We start from the raw sequence: 21,969 nt of genomic DNA, 5'->3' as shown, positions 1-21,969 counted from the left end.
GCCTTCTTGGCCACCTGGGCACACTGCTGGCTCCTGTTCAGCCGGCTGTCGACCAACACCCCCAGGTCCTTTTCGGCCAGGTAGCTTTCCAGCCACTCTTCCCCAAGCCTGTAGCGTTGCATGGGGTTGTTGTGACCTAGGTGCAGGACCCAGCACTTGGCCCTGTTAAACCTCATACAGTTGGCCTCGGCCCATCGGTGCAGCCTGTCCAGGTCCCTCTGCAGGGCCATCCTACCCTCCAGCAGATCGACACTCCCACCCAACTTGGTGTCATCTGCAAACTTACTGAGGGTGCACTCAATCCCCTCATCTAGATCACTGATAAAGATGTTAAACAAGGCTGGCCCCAAAACTGAGCCCTGGGGAACACCGCTCGTGACCGGCTGCCAACTGGACTTAACTCCATTTACAACTACTCTCTGGGCTTGGCCACCCAACCAGTTTTTTACCCAGTGAAGAGTACGCCCGTCCAAGCCATGAGCTGCCAGCTTCCCAAGGAGAATGCTACGGGAGACTGTGTCAAAGGCTTTGCTAAAGTCCAGGTAAATGACATCCGCAGCCTTTCCTTCATCCACCAGGTGGGTCACCAGGTCATAAAAGGAGATCATGTTGGTCAAGCAGGACCTGCCTTTCATGAACCCACTGGCTGGGCCTGACCCCCTGGCTGATCTGCACTTGCCTGTTGAGTTCACTCAATATGAACCGCTCCATAATCTTTCCCAGCACCAAGCTCAGGCTGACAGGCCTGTAGTTTCCCGGGTCTTCCTTCCGGCCCTTCTTGTAGATGGGCGTCACATTGGCAAGCCTGAAAAACAGGCTTGAAAAACAAGCAGCCTGTTTCTCTGTCAGGGGACTGGAAAATATTTCAAGTGCATCATTAGGAATAGTAGCTAGGCAGAAGAAATCCAGAAAAAAACCTGGAACTGCTAACCCTGACCTGAAGGAGCTGGCTGGGCTACCATGCAAAATATGTAGAAAATCGGATGGTGCTAAACTGGGAAGCCAGTCTTTAACAAACACAGTCTGTATTTAATCTTCCTTCTTATGTCGAAACATTACCTGTCACACTTTTTATGTGAAACAGACAATGCTCAATTAATGAATCAAGATCTAGTTTTTAACCTTATCTAGCATACTCTGATCAAACCCTGCTCTCAAGAATTAACAATTCCATAATGGGATTTGCTGTGAGGTTAATCATTACAAGACGTCAGGATTACATAACATCAAGCAAAAATGTATACAACATTGTTTCCTCATATTCCCATTTTGCAAGTGAAACTAAGGTGAAGTGTATTCACTACACTTAGTGAGGGTGAAACTTAAGATGTGAGATCACACTGCTTACTATATATGACTTGATAAACTCAAAGCAGAGCTATTAAATCCGTTGAAGCCACGAGCACCCAATACTATTAATCATCAGATCAACACTTCCTATGTCATAATTCTCAAAATTTAGAAGCTCTGATTACGTACTTCTAAAGATTTTTATTTGAGCAGCTTCAGCTTCTGTAACATCAGACATAAACTGTCAGAGGCAGGGACAAAATTTAAATTTTCAGTGAAGTGTTTCTTTGTCCTACATATCAGTCCATCTATTCTTTTTCTATTATTCTCTATTGTATCCATCACATGACATTAATCTTCTAGAATGAAGACGTGTCCTGCCACAGAACTACTTCTTCAACATATTAAATTCTTTCATTAAATGAACTAAAAGAAACAAAGGTCTAATGCATAAAATCCCTCGGAATATTCACTGGTCAAACACATTTGATACTCTCTTAACACCTTTTATATGGCTGCTTCTTCTTCCAGAATCATTGTATGACAATGTCTGGCATCATAGCAATCATTCATTCAGAAAGACGTAAGACTTTATTACACAAACAATAACAAAGAAACAAGCTTATAACTGTCGTCTACCCAGAGGCCTTTCTACAGTTCTTATAGAAAGATACCTAATTTTCAGATGTGTACCTCATTTCTTTATGAAATGTACATCCCACTGTTTTTAAACTAATAATGCATACTTGAACTCATTGACTTTTATGTATTTAATGATCACATATCAACACCTGACTAAATTTTTAAATTTAAAATGATTGCACACATTGATGACAATAAAAAGAACTTCTCAGTGAGAGGCAGACAGACACCAAGTCTGATTAAAAAAAATAGACTGCTTTATTAGCTGATTAGAGGTGCCCAATCTTAAGGTTAATGTTTACTTGTAATCTCTGTACATCACCAAATATGTTTGTAAAGAACCAGCCCTAGCTAAAAATTGACATATAACACCTTGTTGAATGTTTCCCCCCCAATGAAGTTGGTAAGCATTTACCAAACACGTTGAGACAGCAATATAGTCTTAAGAGGGTTAATTTAGCCTGTCCTAACTGTGTCAGAGAATATTATATTTCAGTGGCAAAATCTCTGTGCATTAAATTATGCAAATAAGTTAGGAAAAGTAATTTAGAAGAGAGAGAAGCGGTTCTGCAGCTACAAGCTGTGTAATTAGATCTGCACTCTGCAGTTCAAAGCTAGCTCTGGTGTATATAGCCCTAGTGCTGAAAGCGTCTGCTGCTGCTCTCCTGAAACCAAAGCTTTTAAATGATAAAAAAATATACAAGAAAGAAGAAAACGAATGTCTCTAGCTAGGTTACCTCCCCATAATTTTCTTAAAGTATGAAACAAATCAAACGTTTTCACCAAAGACTTTGTTTAAAAATCACAACAGGAAGTGCTTGCATTCCCCATATGTTGCATATTCCAGGTTGTAATCTTTCTGAAACGTTAGGGCATCATCAAAGCATTGAAAAGTGTGCTATTATTCAAAACACCTATGAGAACTAGTACTTTTCTGTTATCAGAGACGCCAGTAGGGCTTGTATTTTCACTTAGAGGAGAAAGAAAAAACACACCACGTATACATGTAACAAAAGTGTCTAAACTCACTCATGAAAATTTATTATCAGGTATTTGAAATCCCTTGAAACACATTTCTTCTGCCTTGGACAGTAAAGATGCTTGTGCTAACTTTTGCTACTGGAAAACATGTCTTTCAGATTAACATTCTCTACGATAACTCCAAAATGGTGCCTTCATCTTTCTGAGGAAGCACACTGACTCTTTCAGGTATCTTTCCATCTTGTTATTAGAGTGCTGGTTGCTCAAATGCTTGAGTTCCGCATCTCTGTTTTACTTAACGCCCGTCCTCGAGGACAGAAGGCCTAGGTTTTGCCACCCACTTTGCATCACATCCTTCAAGCAATGTCAATATTAATTATGTAGTTTAGAGACAAGTATATATACTTTATTTTAGCTTCAAGACATTGTTTGGCTTCACCCGGCTAAATCCTTATAACATGTTCTTTTATGTGGTATGCAGTTCTTGACCTGGGTATTACTTCTATTGAAAATGAACACTTAGGGATATGGATCAACAGATCAATCTATCCAACCATTTTCTCCCTTAAGGTCAGCATGAAACTTCCTCCAAGTATTTTACAAAACTCAGTTCCTAATGAGGTTTCAACACTTCTCCCCAAGGAGCGCTGACTGCACATATTTATGTTAAAAACATCATCCTTTGCACCTCATTAAACAGAACCATCTCCTAGACTGAGTACAACTCACTAGTGTCTAGCCTCATTCTAAGGAATAATGAAATTGTTTCTCTCTTGTGTTGTGATTTCTCCCCAACTGCCAAGACACAGTTCAAAATTCCAGTGCCTAACATTTACAGAATGAAAAGTATATTCCATGCAAAGTATAAATAAAACCACCACACATGGCTCACTAATAGCTCTTGATCAAAAATACTCACTGCAAAATCAGAATGTCTTGATTACCAGATCTAAATGATAGCATGACTGTGTATAAATGTGACTTCCCTTTCCTTTCACTAATATCACAATAACTTACGAAGATCACTATCCAGAACTAGTAACTAAAAGAACAGCAATAAAGTATATGAAATAAGAATTTTTATAAGGTGACCTATACCAAAGCTTAAAAAGTTTAATGTAGAAATCTTGCTTTTATTTTAGCAGATTTTTGTATTTTGCATATTAAAGTCTCCACATATTAAACAGCATCATGGGAATGGAAAAAGCTGAACAGGCTGTGTCACTTACCAAGGCAACAAGAGGATATGAATTTATTTTCTAATTATTTTATTTCATTTTAGTACATCTTGTATTTAGAAGAAATATTGATATAACCCGCACGTGTATTAAGATCTTTTTTTACACTACAGAAAATTGAAGGATTACTAAGCTGCCTACAAACTAGTTCTAATGAGACATTTTATATATCCTTCCTTTTGTATAGAAAATTCTTCAGAAGTTAGAAGTAGACTACATTTACTCATCATATAAAATCAAATAATGTGCATTAGAATATAAGAATTTTCATTCAAGCTCAAGAGGTCAAAAATGCCAAAAAAATTCAGCAAGAGTCACCATTAAAACATCTGTACAGTCAAGAGTAACATTCAGCAAACTCTGCTGAAGAACAAAGCTACACAATACCACACAGTATTTCAACAGAAAATATTAACTAATAACAACAACAAAGAAATCTGTAATGCTGCATCAGCTAATCAGGACTGTAATGTGATATGATCTATTTTGAACTCTTGATAGATTACCATTAATTGCTGTCTCTGCTAAGTGTTGATTTAATTATTCACTCAAATTACTTCTGATCATCCCTGTTTAAAAAAAAAAACTAGGATTTTTTTAAAAAAGCTCAAGAGAATCCAATTAAAAAAAAATACTTAACATAGCTATTTATCTAATTAAATTTCTATTTAGATATACCAGCTTTTAAGGGTAATAACTCCTATTCAGTTTACAGATATTTTTACTGTAATAATACTACTTTTTAAAGACATCTGTCCTATAATTTCAATTTTTGCACTTCTTTTAATGTGGAAATGTATTCTTCACTTAACATATGCCCACTGTAATGAATACTGTATCTTACAGTCCCATTACCTTTTTATTATTGCTCATGAAATTCTACGTAAAAAGGACATTATATTGGAACTACTTTCTTAATTTTCTTCCTATCTGTCCTTCCTTTGTTTAGCCTTTCATGTTCTAAATCTATCCATAAAAAAGGCTCTACTACATACACATTCTGAAATATTACCATCTTTCTTATTCTTCATTTTCATTTCTTTTACAGTTTCCTTCTTGATGTACCTCTTGCTCTGTCTTCTCTGACTTGTTACAATCTTTATCATTATAACTCTCTTCCAATTCTCAGTATAAACTTAGTTGCTCCTGGTTTTATTTTCTTCCTTTTTTCCTTGTCTTTCCTCTGTCTTTGTTGTATCATCTCTAGCAAAAGACCTTCCCACTTAACCCCTGAATTTTAAACACAGAACTTGTGGAACTAGCACCATTTAAAAAAAATTTTTTGTAGGTGTCATAAGTATGTAACATTTTTGTCTTTGCTACAAAAAAAATACATTTGGAATAGTCCTAAATAGTTCCAACAATACATATAGATAAAAAACCATATCTTTTTCTTGTTTCTATGTAATTTATAGGCATTCTGAAAACTTACTGTCTCACTGATTTCCAAGTGGCAGGAGATGATTTAAAAGGTGCACAGAATCTCCCATAAAAGGTAGATTCCACCACAAAAAATGGCCTTACTACTATTAGTTATTAAATTGACTGTTTAGGATTATATCTGACAAGACATTTTAACCTGCGGTGACCAAGGAATTTTTCTTCAACTAGAAGTTGACAAATTTTCTTCCTCATCTTCTGATTTTTCTTCCTCTTCATTTTAACATTATAACATCAACTGAGCTCCTGATAGTCAGGCCACAGACATGGTTTTCTTGTCCTTTTTGAAGATAGGGATGATGCGTTCTCTTTTAGTTCTCAGAAACCTCCCCTGATCACCACAGTCTTTCAAGGATTATCATAAGTGGCTCTGCAATGACATTGGCCAGCTCCTTCAGCATGTGTGGGTGTCTCCAATCAGGTTGCACAGATTTACGTAAGAGCAAGCATAAGGATAAGTCTTTCCTCTGATCTTTCCCATTTGTCTCAGGGACCTTGGGATTCCTATAGGCAAATCTTACCAGCAAAGACCACAGCAAAGACAGCATTGAGTAGCTCAACCTTCTGCATGTCCTTTGTCACCAGGTTTCCTGCCCGATTCAGCAAAAAGCCATCATTTTCCCTAGTCGTCGTCTTGCTGCTCCTGTACTTGTGGAAGCCCTTTGTGTTGCCCTCTACACCCCTTGCCAGATTCACCTCCAGATGGGATTTGGCTTTCCTAATCCTACTTCTGCATGCTTGGACGGTGCCTTTATATTCCTCCTGGGTCTCCTGTCCCTCCTTTACCCTCCTGTATGCTTCCTTTTCATGTTTGAGTTTTGTCAGGAGTTTCTTTTGCATCCACACTGGCCTTAGGCCACCTTTACTTGATTTCCTGCACATCAGGATGGACCAACCTTGAGCTTGGCAGATGTGACCCCTGAAAATCAACCAGCTCTCCTAGACCACCCGCCATAGGATTCTTCCAAGCAGATCCCTGAAGTGGCCAAAGTGCTCTTCTGAAGCCCAGGGCTGTGGTCTAGCTTTTTGCCTTGTTCCTTCCATCAGAATCCTGAACTCCACCATCTCATGGTCACTGCAGCCAAGGCTTCTCCCAGCATTTACACCCCAACTTGTCCTTCCTTCAAGGTACAGCACAGCATCAACTCTCATCAACTCCTCAATCACCTGTGCTACGAAATTGTCATCAGTGCACTCCAGAAACTTCCTGGATTGCTTTCGCCCTGCTGTATTGTCCCTCCAGCAGATATTGGGGTGGTAAAGTCCCCTGGGAAGACCATGGACAGTGAACATGAGGCTTCTTCTGTTTGTCTGAAGAAGGCCTCATCTACTTTATTCCAGATCCGTGGGTCTGTAGCAAACTCCCACAACAATGTTGCTCATGTCTGTCTGCTGGCTAATCCTCCTCCTAAACTCTCAGCTGGCTCATCAAACATCCCTAGGCAGAGCTCCAGGTATCCCTGCTGTGCTCTCACATACAAGCAAGTTTCTTGCTGTCCTGGCCTGACCTTGCTCAAGAGCCTGTTTCCACCCATTGCAGCACTCAGTCATGTGACCTATTGCAGCACATCTCTGATCTCAATATGATTATGTTAAACTAAGCTCAGCAACTGGACGCAGACCCCTAATTTCTCCTTTTTGTTCCATATGCTGCATGTAGTAGTGTACAGGCATTTCAGAGGGGCACTCGGTTATGCTCATGTAAAACATGACATTGTGTCTTCTGCCACTGTAAAAATGAAAGATATAGGGGTTCGGTGTCATTTCCATTCAAAGCTATGGATAAAACTGTTCTGGATGTCTAAGTTTGACATTAAGCCTACAGCACTAAAATAGGAGACTCTGATGATATCAAACCTTTACACAGAAGAACAGTCAGCGTGTATGCAGCAGCCCTAATGGGAGGATGCTTCTGAGTAAAAAGTACTTGCTCATATGAAACTTCATGACTCTTCCTTTATACCTATACAACAGTTATACACATTTTCTACTAATGTATGCTGACTGGTTGGTCTGATTTAATTTACATTAGGAGGTTCTAAATTATTAATTACTTTAAAAATTGCAAGCACTTGTGTTTACAATGTTGTTTTATTATATTTGAATTATACTAGATGGCCTATAAAATAAATGCTCAGTTATGGAATCAACGTTTAAATACAGATTCTGGACACCAAAGGAAACCTGTTTCAGAACAGTATAATGGGATCTATGTTATCTTCAATTTGTAGCATTAGGCAAATATATGACAAAATGCAGAGGAAAAATGAATAGAGTGAAAATTAAAGTAGAAGGCAAATTATTCAGTAAGACAAACAAACAATACTTTACTGACTCCTACAGGTAGTAGAAATTATTCTGAATTTTAATTGACAGGATAGAAATAGAAATAGCAATATCTATTCTTGTATAGAAAATTAAGCAAGAATAACTAGTCTATTACTATGCAAATATATGTCATTAGGCAGTTAACAATTGCATTTTTGCAGATGCCAATGGACTTGAACAACCATTATTATTCAAAATTATATGCAGCTTTTCACTGCATCTTTTTTTAGAAAAACAAGATCATGCAATAATTTATTTCAAGCATTTCCCTTTGTCCTGTTCTAACATTAACTATTTTGACTTTGTACAATAAAATATGTTCCTACATTATCATAAATTACATTTTTGACAAATATCACTCCAGAATAAGAGTTGTCATGTTTACCATATCTCTTCTTATGTGCCCAAAACTATTTATACTTATATATATACTATCCATAATATGAAAAAATAACCCAGGAGCCAGTAGCGATATGCAGATTCTATTCAGCTTTAGTGCAGGAAAGGAACATAGAGGATACTGGAGAAATCTTCATACCTATTCCCATTCCTTTTAAGTAAAAAGATTAAGAAAATTGCTTTGTCAACTTCTATAGCTTCTGATTTTGTAAGATCCAGTAACATAAATAAACCTACTAAACAATTAAAGAACATAACAGTCAGGTTTTCTAGCTTATTTATTATTAGTACTGATTTAAAAACACAGACCTTTATCCAGAAGCTTTTTTTGCTCCTATTCAACAGGTTTTCTACATGATCACAGAAGTGAACTGCCTTCAAGTATATGCAATGTTTTTAATATGAAACTTAATAAAGTTATGAAGAATTTAAATTATGTAATACTTTGCAAAGAACAGTAAACTGTGCTAGAACAATTAGAATGTCCCTTGTAAACTCATACATTATATACCTAGCCTTCCTCAAGATATCCTCTACTAAGTAAGAATATTATAAATACCTCATGATTAAATACATGACAGTATATAAACGTAACATATTCTGGAGTCATCTCTTCAGTGACCACAAAGAAAACTATCAACACCACAGTACTACATATGTGAGAAATCTCATGCTCTGGAAAGTTAATAGAAGTATAAAGTCAAAAGGAATTTCCTGATACACCTTAGTGTCTTAATAAAGAACATTTATTTCCCATCCTCATGGATTCCTCAAAATAACTTATTTTCTGTAGCATCCTATATTACCGTATATTTCAAATTAAAACCCTCTAACAACATTACTACTGGATTCTTTGGTAACATCTGTTGAAAAGACTGTGATAGGCATAATGTCTTGGTGGACAGTAGTTATCTTGTTACAATTTGAATAATTTACACAAGTTTTTACAATAATCGGGAAGTTTATTAGTTGCTACTATCTACTATGTTAAACTAAGCACACAGATCCATTTCTTTCAGGGCTACAGAGCAAGAATTTGCAAAAGCTTTGGACCACTGACAATCCTCAACGTGTCTTCTGGAGTATCATTTATCCTTGCCATTAAATTCTTACTGAAGAACAGTATGAAGCTGACAGGGATCATAGGATCACAGAATCATAGAATGCTTTGGGTTGGAAGGGACCTTTAGAGATCATCTAGCCCAACCTCCCTGCAGTGAGCAGGGACAGCTTTAACTACATCAGGTTGCTCAGAGCCCCATCCAACCTGACCTTCAATGCTGCCAGGGATGGGGCCTCTACCAGCTCTCTGGGCAACCTGTTCCAGTGCTTCACCACCCTCATTGGAAAAAATTTCTTTCTTATATGCAGTCTAAATCTATTCTTTAGTTTAAATCCGTTATTCCTTGTCCTGTCACAACAGGCCTTGCTAAAAAGATTCTCCCCATCTTTCCTGTAGGTCCCCTTTAAGTACTGGAAGGTTGCAATCAGGTCTCCTCGCAGCCTTCTCTTCTCTAGGCTGAACAATCCCAACTCTCTCAGCCTGGCCTCATAGGGGAGGTGCTCCAGCCCTCCGATCATTTTGGTGGCCCTCCTCTGGACCCGCTCCAGCAGGTCCATGTCCTTCTGGTGCTGAGGGCCCCAGAGCTGGACGCAGTACTCCAGGTGAGGTCTCACCAGGGCAGAGTAGAGAGGCAGAATCACCTCCCTCGACCTGCTGGCCACACTTCTTTTGATGCAGCCCAGGGTACGGTTGGCTTTCTGGGCTGCAAGCGCACATTGCTGGCTCATGTCCAGCTTTTCATCCCCCAGTACCCCCAAGTCCTTCTCCGCAGGGCTGCTCTCAATCCCTTCATACCCCAGCCTGTATTGATATTGGGGATTGCCCCGTCCCAGGTGCAGGACCTTGCACTTGGCCTTGTTGAACCTCATGAGGTTCACACAGGCCCACCTCTCCAGCTTGTCCCAGATCCCGTTGGATGACATCTCGTCCTTCTGGTGTGTCAGCCACACCACTCAGCTTGGTGTCATCTGCAAAGTTGCTGGGGGTGCACTCGATCCCACTGTCTATGTCATTGATGAAGATATTAAATAGCACCAGTCCCAGTATGGACCCCTGAGAGACTCCACTTGTCACCGGTCTCCATTTGGACATCGAGCCATTGACCACGACCCTCTGGATGCGACCATCCAACCAATTCCTTATCCATCGAACAGTCCACCCGTCAAACCCATATCTCTCCAATTTAGAGAGAATGATGTTGTGGGGGACTGTGTTGAACGCTTTACAGAAATCCAAGTAGATGACATCCATTGCTTTTCCCTTGTCCACTGATGCAGTTACTCCTTCATAGAAAGCCACTAGGTTGGTCAGGCAAGACTTGCCCTTGGTGAATCTGTGCTGGCTGTCTCGAATCACCTCCCTGTCCTCCATGTGCTTGAGCATATCTTCTACGAGGATCTGTTCCATGATCTTCCCAGGCACAGAGGTGAGGCTGACAGGTCGATAGTTCCCAGGGTCCTCCTTTCTTCCCTTTTTAAAAATGGGCACAACATTCCCCTTTTTTCAGTCAGCAGGGACTTCACCTGACTGCCATGACTTTTCAGATATCATGGAGAGTGGCTTGGCAACTACATCAGCCAATTCCCTCAGGACTCTGGGGTGCATCTCATCAGGTCCCATAGACTTGTGAACACTGAGGTTCTTCAGGTGGTCTCGAACCTGATCTTCCCTTACAGTGGGAGGGGTTTTACCCCCCTGCTCCCCATCTTGTGGTCCATCGATTCGGGAGGGGTGAGGAGAGAGGTTGCCGGTGAAGACCGAGGCAAAGAAGTTGTTGAGTACCTCAGCCTTCTCCTCGTCCGTTGATACAAGGTCGCCATTCTTGTTCATCAAGGGCGTCCTCTTTCTTTAACCTTCCTTTTCTGGTTGACATACCAGTAGAAGCCCTTCTTGTTATTCTTTATGTCCCTTGCCAAATTCAGCTCCATCCTCACCTTGGCCTTCCTGACCTCCCTGCACAACTGGGCCATTTCCCTGTATTCCCCCCAGGACACCTGTCCCTGCTTCCACTGCCTGTGCAGTTCCCTCTTACTCTTTAGTTTGACCAGCAGGTCTCGACTCAGCCATGCTGGTCTCTTCCCTTCCTTGCCTGATTTTTTACACTTGGGGACTGATAGCTTTTGTGCACTATGGAAGGTGTCCTTAAAGATCTGCCAACTCTGTTCCATTCCCCTGTCCCTGAGGACCGTCTCCCAGGGGGTCCTTCTGACTAACTCCTTGAAGAGCTGGAAGTTTGCTTTCATAAAATTTAGGGTCCTGACTGCACTCCTCGCTTTTCCCATGTTTCATGCACAGACTTAACTGGTCACAGTCTTCTAGACCACTAATGCTCTGCAGTCACATGTTTGAAAAACAGCTTTTAACATAGAGCTAGTAAAACTCTTCGCATTAAGCTGCAAGACCTGTCAAACTGCCTTTACGACACTTGTAAGCTGTACATCTGTAACTTAACACTTAGGTCATCCACAAAAGGCCAACTGGCTCAACATGTAACTATTTATTATTTCATTTAAATATAATTTTAGCCTATGAGCGCAGCTACTCATTTGGAATTAAATTTGATTTTTTGTTTTAATGATTCAATGTACATTCATAATATCAGAAGAATAATAATTCTAAATTGTACCACTTGTTACCTCGTGTAGCTGTGCAAGACTATAGACATACTGAACACCTCATGAACTCATAATTAATGGAAAGATATTAAATTGGTGCTTCTGGTCTACATAAACTCATGTGAATACCTGAGTACACATGTACAGATAAGCTACTATGTAAATACAAACATATATTCAAAAATTAGCATAAGGCACAGAAGTATAACACACACACATTTAGAAGGCTACCTAATTGAAGAATAACGGGTTATTATATACATAACTTTTTATGGCATACATTTCCAGCATTTCCTCAGCTGTTCATATAGGCAGCTGACAAGGTATTAAATGTTTAAAGCCAAACAGATTTGACCAGAAAATAGAGAAAAACAGTACATATGTATCATTTGACAATAACACGAAACATCTGGTATATAAAATTTTTTGAAGCGTATCTTCTACACAGCACATCAGTACAGTATTTTTAATTAAAGATACAAAGTTTCATTTACTCAGGCATAAGATTATATTAGCTATTATATCCTTAAAATTGCAAAAGGCAGTTATTGTGGAGATGAAGTGCATAAATAAATGATGAAGATGCAGAACATAAAAATAGCGCACCATCACTGAATTAGTTTGTCTGTGATTTTGTCAAAGAAACCATACATACAAATGGGTCCTAATTGTGCAAAAACTGCAGAAGAAATTCTAGAGAAAACTATCCAAAGTATTCAAGTCTTCACTTAATCAGCTGACACAGAAATAACATCTAAAATGATCAGCCATAATTCAGCTATCCTGCCAGACCACTTTACCTTCTGTATTTGTGTATTTTTACATACTTACATACATGTATGTATATATCAATATAGAAGCAATATATACACAGATACACAAATAAGCTACACCAGGTGATGAAAGAGAAGCAATCTGTATAGATACAGTTACAAAAGCTCAGACTGAAATAAACTTTAGGCTATGAGATGGTAGTCTAGGAAAAAAAAAAATGTAGAAAAAGAATACATTTTAACAAACCCAGTAACTTTTCAGAGTTACTTGTCGAAACTGTGCTATGAACACTATTTCACCCAGGAAAAATACTAGGATAAGCTTAATTCTCAAGGTACTAAGTTCCAGAGAGACCTCTGAAGAAAATAGTTTTATTAAATCTTATCTTACGACACTGCTATAAAAGCATTGTCAACAGTTGCAGTAACTAAGCTTATTAAACTTTTATCTTCACACTGCTTCTGCAAGCAAATAACAGCTGGAAAACTGATAATAAAGAAATTTAATCCATCATTTTTACAGATGAAATTAATACCTGTCAAATTCACTTCTGACAATTTAATATAATAGATTTAAAATAACTACTCAGTGTTTCATTTTTGGTTTCAGATAGTGTTGCAAGAAAAACAAGATGACATTTCTTAGTACTGCAAAGTTCAAGTCAATTATTGTAAACAGAGAACAATTACAGACAAAGTGAATGTTTTATGTGCAATATATAGCACAGAATCAGTTTTGACTATATAAATTCAAGTGTAACCTGCTTCTGATCTGTGACATCAAAAATCCTTATTTGAAAAAGTACTAAAAATCTGTGCAAGGCGATACTTAGAAATTATTCCAAGATTTTTGAAAAATATATAGCATCTCCATATTACTTGTAATGAACTAAATGAAGAATAGTGGTACAGAACAACATTTTAATGAAGTACATAAATTCTAATTAATAAAGCAAGCTTGATCTTCAGAAAACTGCATACTAACCACCCAATGCATACACTCATTAAAAATTTAACAAGTGCGCACATTAAAAAAAATTCCAAATTTCATTTTAAAAAATAAAAGGTAAAGCTTGTCATAGGTATATCAGATGCAGTTGAGACAATATTGCAAAAGCGAAATGGTGAGACAGAAGAAGCCAGCTAAACATAAGAAACTAGTTCAAATCAGAAGAGCAAAAGCTCAGAAACTAACAAGGTACTTGGAAAAGCACTTTTCTTCAAAAGGTTAAGAAAACTGAACTGAAATAAGCACAAAATGGGCAGTCTGAAATCACCACTCATAGTGCATCATTGATAACGGATGGTTTGTATAAGGCTGCTCATTGTTTTAAGTAGTTTTCCTCTACATTTGTAGTCCCAGTAGTAGAGATTTCCAGCATGTTAATTCTAAAAAGGCTGCCATATCTCCACTGGTTTACAGTTCCTAAAGCCTGCTCCACTCAAGTTAACTGGAGCTGTTGCTAAACATGTAGGAGTACTATCATTCACTTTTCGATGTTGTGGTGAGGATTTCAATAGCTATTTACTGTTTCAAAAATCCAGGTTCTTTGCAACAGACAACCTGGCCTCTTTGGCCACCAGAAAAGCTCTTCCTTGCATACTGGGACCACTTCCTGTAAAGCCATGATGTCTCCTCAGTATTTAACTACTGACACCTTGAGCCTCAATGCCTGCACACACAGCAAGGGCAATGAGAACCACAGAAAGATGTCCACTGAACAGTCAGTTTTTGCTATGAACTGAAAATACCAAGCTCAGTGAGAAAATGAACTTTCAAGGAGTTTCACTGAGTACCAGAGCTAGTGGAAGAAAAGTTAAAACAGACAATATGTCATCTCAGAGTTACACAGAAAACTCTCAAAAGCGGTGGGAGAACAGAGACATTCATTGTGTTAAAAAGGAAAAGAGGTTTCAGAAGACACGAGAATGCCAAAGGCACTCCAAGTTGAAAACTGTAATTAACAGCCAAATTGGCAAACAAACGAAGTGCATTGGGTAAGGAACCAGGACTGAAACTTAGGTATCTGTGGCTGCAGACAAGCACAGTAACAGGGTATCAAAGGTCAGAAAAAAAAAAAAAACAGAGAGGAAAGTAAGGTGCAGAGAGTAAATATGGGAGACCTGCTGAAACAACACCAAGGGCAAAGAGAACACAGGACCTCTTTTGAAGGTTTAAGTAATATCAAAGAGAATCAGCTATGAGTAAAAAAATAAGAAAAGGTTGCAGAAACAGAAGAGATGAGTAGTTTGGGGAATGTGGCAAAAACAAGACAGTTTTGAGTGCAGTTTGAGGAAGTACTTCCTCTGAAAGCTTCCAAAGACCTTCAGCAACTCCCCTTCTAATTCATAATGCAAGAAATTAACAAGATCCCAAGAAATCTTATGCAATTTCAGGTTTTTACTTTTTTTTGACCAAGAGAGAATGTTCAGACGAAAGAGAAAGAGAAAGAGAAAGAGAAAGAGAAAGAGAAAGAGAAAGAGAAAGAGAAAGAGAAAGAGAAAGAGAAAGAGAAAGAGAAAGAGAAAGAGAAAGAGAAAGAGAAAGCAAACAGTTAAGGTTCTGAAATTCATAACAGCAAAAGTATTTAAGAGGTAATGGGGACAGCAAGAGAAACATATGATCATCTCTTGGTAACTGAGGTAATGGGACCTTGCAAAAGGTTAGCAACAGCAGGAGATACAATGGGTGTGAACCTATATAACAGCAGCAATGGTCAGAGTCAAAAAGAGTTAATTCCCTAGAATAGTAACTTAAGAAACTGAACCTTGGCAAAGAGCAACAGCTCCATATTTTTTAGACAAAGGAGTTTAACGTAAAGTTAAAATTTACATATGATATGTTTCAGAGGGGAACCCCCCCCCCCCACCTTAAAAATAACGTAATTTCTCAAAACTCCTAAAAATACTACGTAATTTATCAAAGCATAACATGACACGGGTGTTTTCCCCCTCATACACTGTGAAGATAAAGACAGTATAATATGTATTGCCCTAAACTAGCTAGTAATGCAATGTTTCAATTTATTATAGAAATGATGTTGAGACATATGGTCTTCAGTCACTGTCTTTGCTGATCTCACGAGGCTCTCTACAGGCTGCCTCAGAAAGGTGCTACCGGCTCCCCAGAACTTGTCACCATTAGATGCCCTTCTCACAGAGCTGTAAAATATGAAGAAGCTTTTTCAGCTCTGTAGCTGAATTAATGCTGTTAATGCACATGGCTCACTATTGTTGAGTGCCTGACAAGAGACAGCTGTAATCAGTTTGAGAGAATGGTAATTTTTGGTGACTGAGCCTTCAGCCAGTCTTCAAGGGAACAGTATCCCAGAAGATGACAAAAATAGCGGGCAAAAATACTCTACCTGCAACAGAGCGTGGAGTCATATTCTGTGATTACACAGGGTGTAATTTCAGTTAGTCCTTTTTCTTTGTTTAAAGAATCTTTGATTTATTAAGAGGTAGAAATAAACTCCAAAAGTGCAAATCAGTCCAAGAGGATCTAACATCTTTTCAGATAATATAAGAATATAGTAAATCCAAAGTATGACATGAAAACAAATATTCACCAGCTAATATTGAGCACAGAAGGACAGTCCCAGGAAAGCAGACTTAACAGCACTAGAGAGACTCACTTAAAGCAGTCTTAAGAGGTAGGATCTGGCAGAGAAACCTCCTAATGAAGTTCTACATTGTTAGTAATCCTAAAAAAAGAGCACGCTGACTTAAAAAGCACCTGGAAACCTTTGGGACCTTTTCTGATCTTACTTCTTCAGTCACGATAAAAAGTTTCCATAACAAAAACCCTATAAACCTCAGTAGGACAAGCCATCTATCATTATATCTTTCCTCAAGTTAAACAAGAGGAGAATTGTGCTGTAAGACAAATGTTATAGCTTCAATTGCATTTGGTAATTCAAAGTGAAGCCTACAAATGAGATATCTCATTAGTTTGAGCAGATGGATCAAAATTAAAGTCTGAATCACCAACTCTTAATTTCCCAGTAGCCAGGAAGAGCTTGAAGTCTTGCAGAGGATGACTGTTGAAAAATCAACATAAAAAGCTTCTCTCCATCTGTCAAAACACGTGCCTGTAGAATGCAACTACCTCCTACCAGCCTTAGTCTTAAAAATGAAAACACATGTACATCTATTAAGACACATGGACATATAACTTCAGTCAAGCATCACACTGTAACCTATAATCTGACAGGGACACATCAGCATGACTTCTGTAAATTATTCAGTTCTGGCATGGTAGAATTCTTTGAAAATGAGTTAACAGAACAGTAGATAAACAGTGTTGAATTTAATTTATTAAGACATTCCAAAGACTCTGGTGAAGAATCTTAAAAGAGACAACACTGTGAAAGTTTGATGGCCACAGGAAGGTGTACATTAACTCATGGAACTTTAGAAGAGGGAAAGTATCTTTTTCTGATTCTGGTATTTCTTTCTTGTGCTTCACTATAAAACAGAACAGGTAGGTTTTTGGCTCTCTGGAGCACTGCTAATGAGATTTGTGTCTGTCACACATTACTGCCTGAATAGTTATAAAATTCCAATCATTTCCTGAATTCCATACAGGTATACAACTGCCGTGGAAATTTTTTCTAAAGCATTGGGGGGGAAGGTGTAAATATATCTTTCTAAGAAGCGTATTTAGAAAAAAACACAGCTTTGTTAAAAAGCAAACAAACTTTACACACAGAGAATGTAAATAAACTCAAGTTTCAAGGATAACACAAGCCAAGAAAGGTAACAGAGCATAACAGTAACAGACTACAGTGAACATGGACACAAGGTAATGCATTTCTAAAAATGAAGAAAATTGAAAGAAGGTGATAACTTTCGAAGATCAAAGGCTATCTCAAAATTGTGAAAAGACACTAAAGAAAACCTTCCTAGTGTAATATTCATCATATTCACTTACAATATTCATCTTGACTATGGGGCCGGCATTTCAATGTAGATATATCTACATGACCTTTTTTTTTTCTCCAGTTCTTTTAAACACCTTCAGCTGGTTTAATGATGATTAGACAGATCACTTCCCACAGCATACTCATTAAAAGGAAAAATCCCTAATTTTTAATATGTGGTACAATACTACATACTATAATTAACTGTAGTATACAATGAGCTGACATGCTTGATTCTGCATTGTCAAAGACTGTATACCAGTGGTTGTACATCATTCATTTCAGGATAAGTTTCTTAAGTTTGTTTCATAGTTTTCAAGACCAGTATGTTTCAGCTGCTCTGAAGAAGTAGTCCAGTGTAACAAGCTGGCATTCACATGTGTATTTAAGAGAGTTCTGCAACACAGCAGAACAAACACTTTCAAGCAAAGAAAATGCTTGACATTTACAATCAATTTAATCTAATTAAGTAAAGCATTCTGAAACCAAATCAACATTTATATAGCAAGGGAAACCACACTTCCGCTTTGCCTGAAAATACAGTCCGTATTTGGTTGTTGGTTTGAAATACAATTTTCAGAAACTGAGATCAGCAATAGTGTCAGCTGCTGAAACTGTAACATTAAGTAGACTATAGTTCTTCACTTGACCTCTTTCAGCTGTAGCTCATGCCTTACAACAAAACACTTACCTACTCAGCTCCTAATACAGGAACTAAATCTATTCTCAAGGAAAGCTATAAAACCATCTCCTGCCAGAATTAAACAACTTATTATTGTACTTTAATTTTTCAAATAATATTATATATATATTTGCAGACAGTTTTTTCCTCAGTGTGAAGAGAGGGGAAGAAAGGTGCAATAAATATGCTGGAACAGCATGCAACTTCCTGCCAGGAATCCAAGATATGTTACTTATTTAGACATACTGATTTAAAGAATCTGCTACTTGTAGGTTTATCTACAGCAAGTGAAAATACATGAAATCATAATAAAAAATGAAAGATAAGCAACTAAACATACCTCAGTGGTAGGAATTTGGTAAGGTATGTGCCTAATTGACAATAAGGAGAAAAGAAACTAAGTTCCCTTGGTACTGCCAACAAATTTTGTTAACAGTCTTCACTCAGGAAAATATCACTATTTCCATATGTAATCTTCATGAAAGTTTTCTGAATGTAACAACAGTAACTGATATCAACAAGAGAAGATAAGTGGAAGAATGGTGTTAAACCAGGGGGAGGCAGGAGGACTAAGAAGCTGTTGCTGAAATATTTTTTTCCCCCAAGTCATAAACCAACTGTTCACCTTTCAAAAAACACCACAGTCTGAATTTTTTGTGAAGAAGGGAAAACGTGCAATTCCTAGTGTGACTGTGTGGGAAAGAGTTTTTTCTATATGTGACTTAGTGAAAAGCCTCTTCAAGGATCACACTGCAGTAGCTTTTGTTCCTGCTCTGAACAGGTGGCATACCTGCTACAACTACTGCTGCTCACACGGCTGTATGTGCAAAGTTCTAACAAAAATGAGACATTGCATGAGGGTGATTCAGGAGCACAATGATAACAGAATGATAAACCATTCAGTCAAATGAAGTAAGCCCACCATCTTAGTGGAGGAGAATATCAAACTTGAAAATTCACTGCAGAAACCTCTATTGTAAAGCAAAATGAAGGATTACTTCCCTTAAAAAGAAAAGAAAACATAAACCCCAGGATATTTCAAATGACAGATGCTGAGCTCTTGTGCACCATGTCTTGAACACTCTGCATAATTCTCATCCCTCATCTCTAACAGAAGACACTAGAATTTGAAAGATACGGGAAAGGCTAGGAAGAATAACTAAGTGCTGTATTTTTTTTTCTTTTTTAATCATTAAATGTACCTAAGTCTAAGGTCTCTAAAGTACTGACCTACTTTTCCTTGTTATTTTAAAAAACTGACACAAACATTAATTACTTTAAGGGATATATGAAGTACCAGGAACCTTCACCTTAAGCTAGAAACTAACATTATTTAGCCAGTTTAGATTTTCTTGCATGGTGTTTCTATAAAGTGTTTTCAAGATTAGAGATGACCTCTGAAGTAACATATCTCAAAATTATAAAATAATTTAAAAAATATTTCTTAGTACATTGTTATGATGATCAAAACTAATTTCTTTATATGCGTTCTGAATGCAAACTGAAACAAAAACCAAATACCTGGTGTCCGGCCATTATTTGCTTCAGCACGTTTTCATAACATACTTCATCCATATGATTGAGCTGCTGTACCTGAAAAACAAACATCGTACCTCATATTAAAAGCATTTCTATCTTTATATATTTTTCTACTACATATCAAGCAATTTACAGTGATCCATGGAAAAAAAAAGTGATTATGCAATTAAGTTTATAATATACTGATTCCCATCCCTAACAGTACCTTTCTGGTATTCTTAAATTCACAAACAGAACATGAAAATAACTATATAAAATACAAGTAAGGGCAGCGGATAGAAAATTTATTATATGACCTTGTTGGTTTTTTTTTTAATGACAAAAGAGATGTAACCCAGTTCTATTCTTTATTTGATTCATATTAAGGAATCGTACTTTTACAGGATATTGAAGTATCCATTTAATACATCATCTTACCTAACATTAATTCTTTCCATTTGGTACTACAAAAATAGTTTTTACATTGCAGATATACATATCCAAGAAATTACTGATTGTCAGCTTTTTTGCCTTAGAAAACAAGTTTCTTCATAGCTGGTTCATGCACAGGGAACAGTGGGAGCACCGCGCACAGAGTTTCCAATTATGGATAAATAAAATGTTTCAGGAAGGTTCCAAAATAAAGAGCTCGGTCAAAATAAAAAGTATTCTTCAAGCTACTCTAAAAGATTTTTTTTTTCCAATTTCTTTAATGTATCACAATATAAATAGCATGTATCTACTCAAATGCACCTCAGTATTAAAGGTTGTGACAAATCAAAATAAATATATGACGTTCAAAATCAGAACAATCACTCCATTCTTCATTTGTGCATTCATGGGTGGAAAGAAGACTTTTTTTAATATCTTTTTTTTTTTTTGGCACAAAGAAATGTTTTACAAGAGCAAAGCATGTAAGAATTCAAAAATGGAAATTTAGTACTTGGAGTTATCTAGAATAGCTGAAAGTTGAAAACCACAGCTTTAAAACAGCTATAGAGGGAAGAAGAGAACATTCATATTTGGCATCGTACAAGCATAGTAATAAAAAGATGAGACAATATGGGCATGTGTGCAAGAGACAAGTAGCCAGTCTAATCTGAAAATGAGAGGTTAGCATTTTAATTATTTTTTTCAAATAATAACAAGTGAAAATCCCTAAGGAGAAACATATATAGAGAGTGCATAAATACAAGTGTGGACATATACACATACATACAAACACAACTTTATGTATTCTTTGCATTTTTACCTAAAGAGGAAAACATAAACATGCATAAAGAAAAAATTACTGACATTAAAGAAAAATATCTGACATTAACAGACCTCCAACTGAAGAAGCCAAACTTTAGTCTTGGTCCCATATGCTCTAAGAGTTTCAATGTACAGATTTTTAAGAGCTTTCCTGGCTAACTTCGATGCATAATAAATACACCATGCTGTCCTAGCCTTTGAAAGCTTGCCTACAGTTTGCATGTGATTCAGCAAATCACTAATCAGTTCCAAATTTTTGGGGAGGTTTTTTGGATGAAGCATGTCAGAAAGCTGTGGCAAAGCATCTACCTAAATAAACTAACAGCCTTCTATCTCCTTGCAACTCATCAGTGTGGATATAGACATAGTATTTATTGCACTTGCTGATGTTCTGCCAGAACTGCTTTTGATTCTGGGAGTTCTTAACATTGCTTTCCTCTCATATAGAGCAGAAGGATGTTGATATTGGCATTAATTTGGCAGCTTTAGTATGAGCATTATCCTGAATAGAATCCTTTCTCGAAGAGGCTTAATACTTCTACTCTTCATTTGATATAAAGTGTATTATCTTGATTGAAAAATGTATTTTACTCTCTGAAATCTGTAATGACATTCTTCTGAAAAGCAAAAAGACAAACTTCTGGCTATGGTATTACCAAAACAGTTGTCTTTGTCTGCCAGGTACTTACATTTCAGAATAACCACTACCTCCTAATATTTCCTCATGTTCTCATGGCTTTTTTTAGAAAACTTACTGGTTTTTTAAAATAATTTCAAACTTCATAGGATAATTTGAATATTTCTTTGATTTTTAAATCACAAAT

General features: G+C 37.3%; 1 protein-coding gene across 1 annotated transcript in view; it reads right to left on the bottom strand.

The window, feature by feature from the left end:
- Window positions 1-21,969, bottom strand: part of ASCC3 (activating signal cointegrator 1 complex subunit 3) — a 293,625-nt gene that overhangs the window by 145,535 nt on the left and 126,121 nt on the right. Inside the window, exon 13 of the mRNA XM_075708596.1 lies at window positions 19,895-19,966. Coding sequence (XP_075564711.1) covers window positions 19,895-19,966 — 72 coding nt within the window. The remainder of the gene's footprint in view (window positions 1-19,894; window positions 19,967-21,969) is intronic.

The sequence above is a fragment of the Pelecanus crispus genome, chromosome 3 (assembly GCF_030463565.1).
Source record: "Pelecanus crispus isolate bPelCri1 chromosome 3, bPelCri1.pri, whole genome shotgun sequence".
In the NCBI taxonomy this organism is placed as follows: Eukaryota; Metazoa; Chordata; class Aves; order Pelecaniformes; family Pelecanidae; genus Pelecanus; species Pelecanus crispus.
Note: the sequence above shows the minus strand (reverse complement) of the source record. Positions and strands in the feature narration are given on the sequence as shown.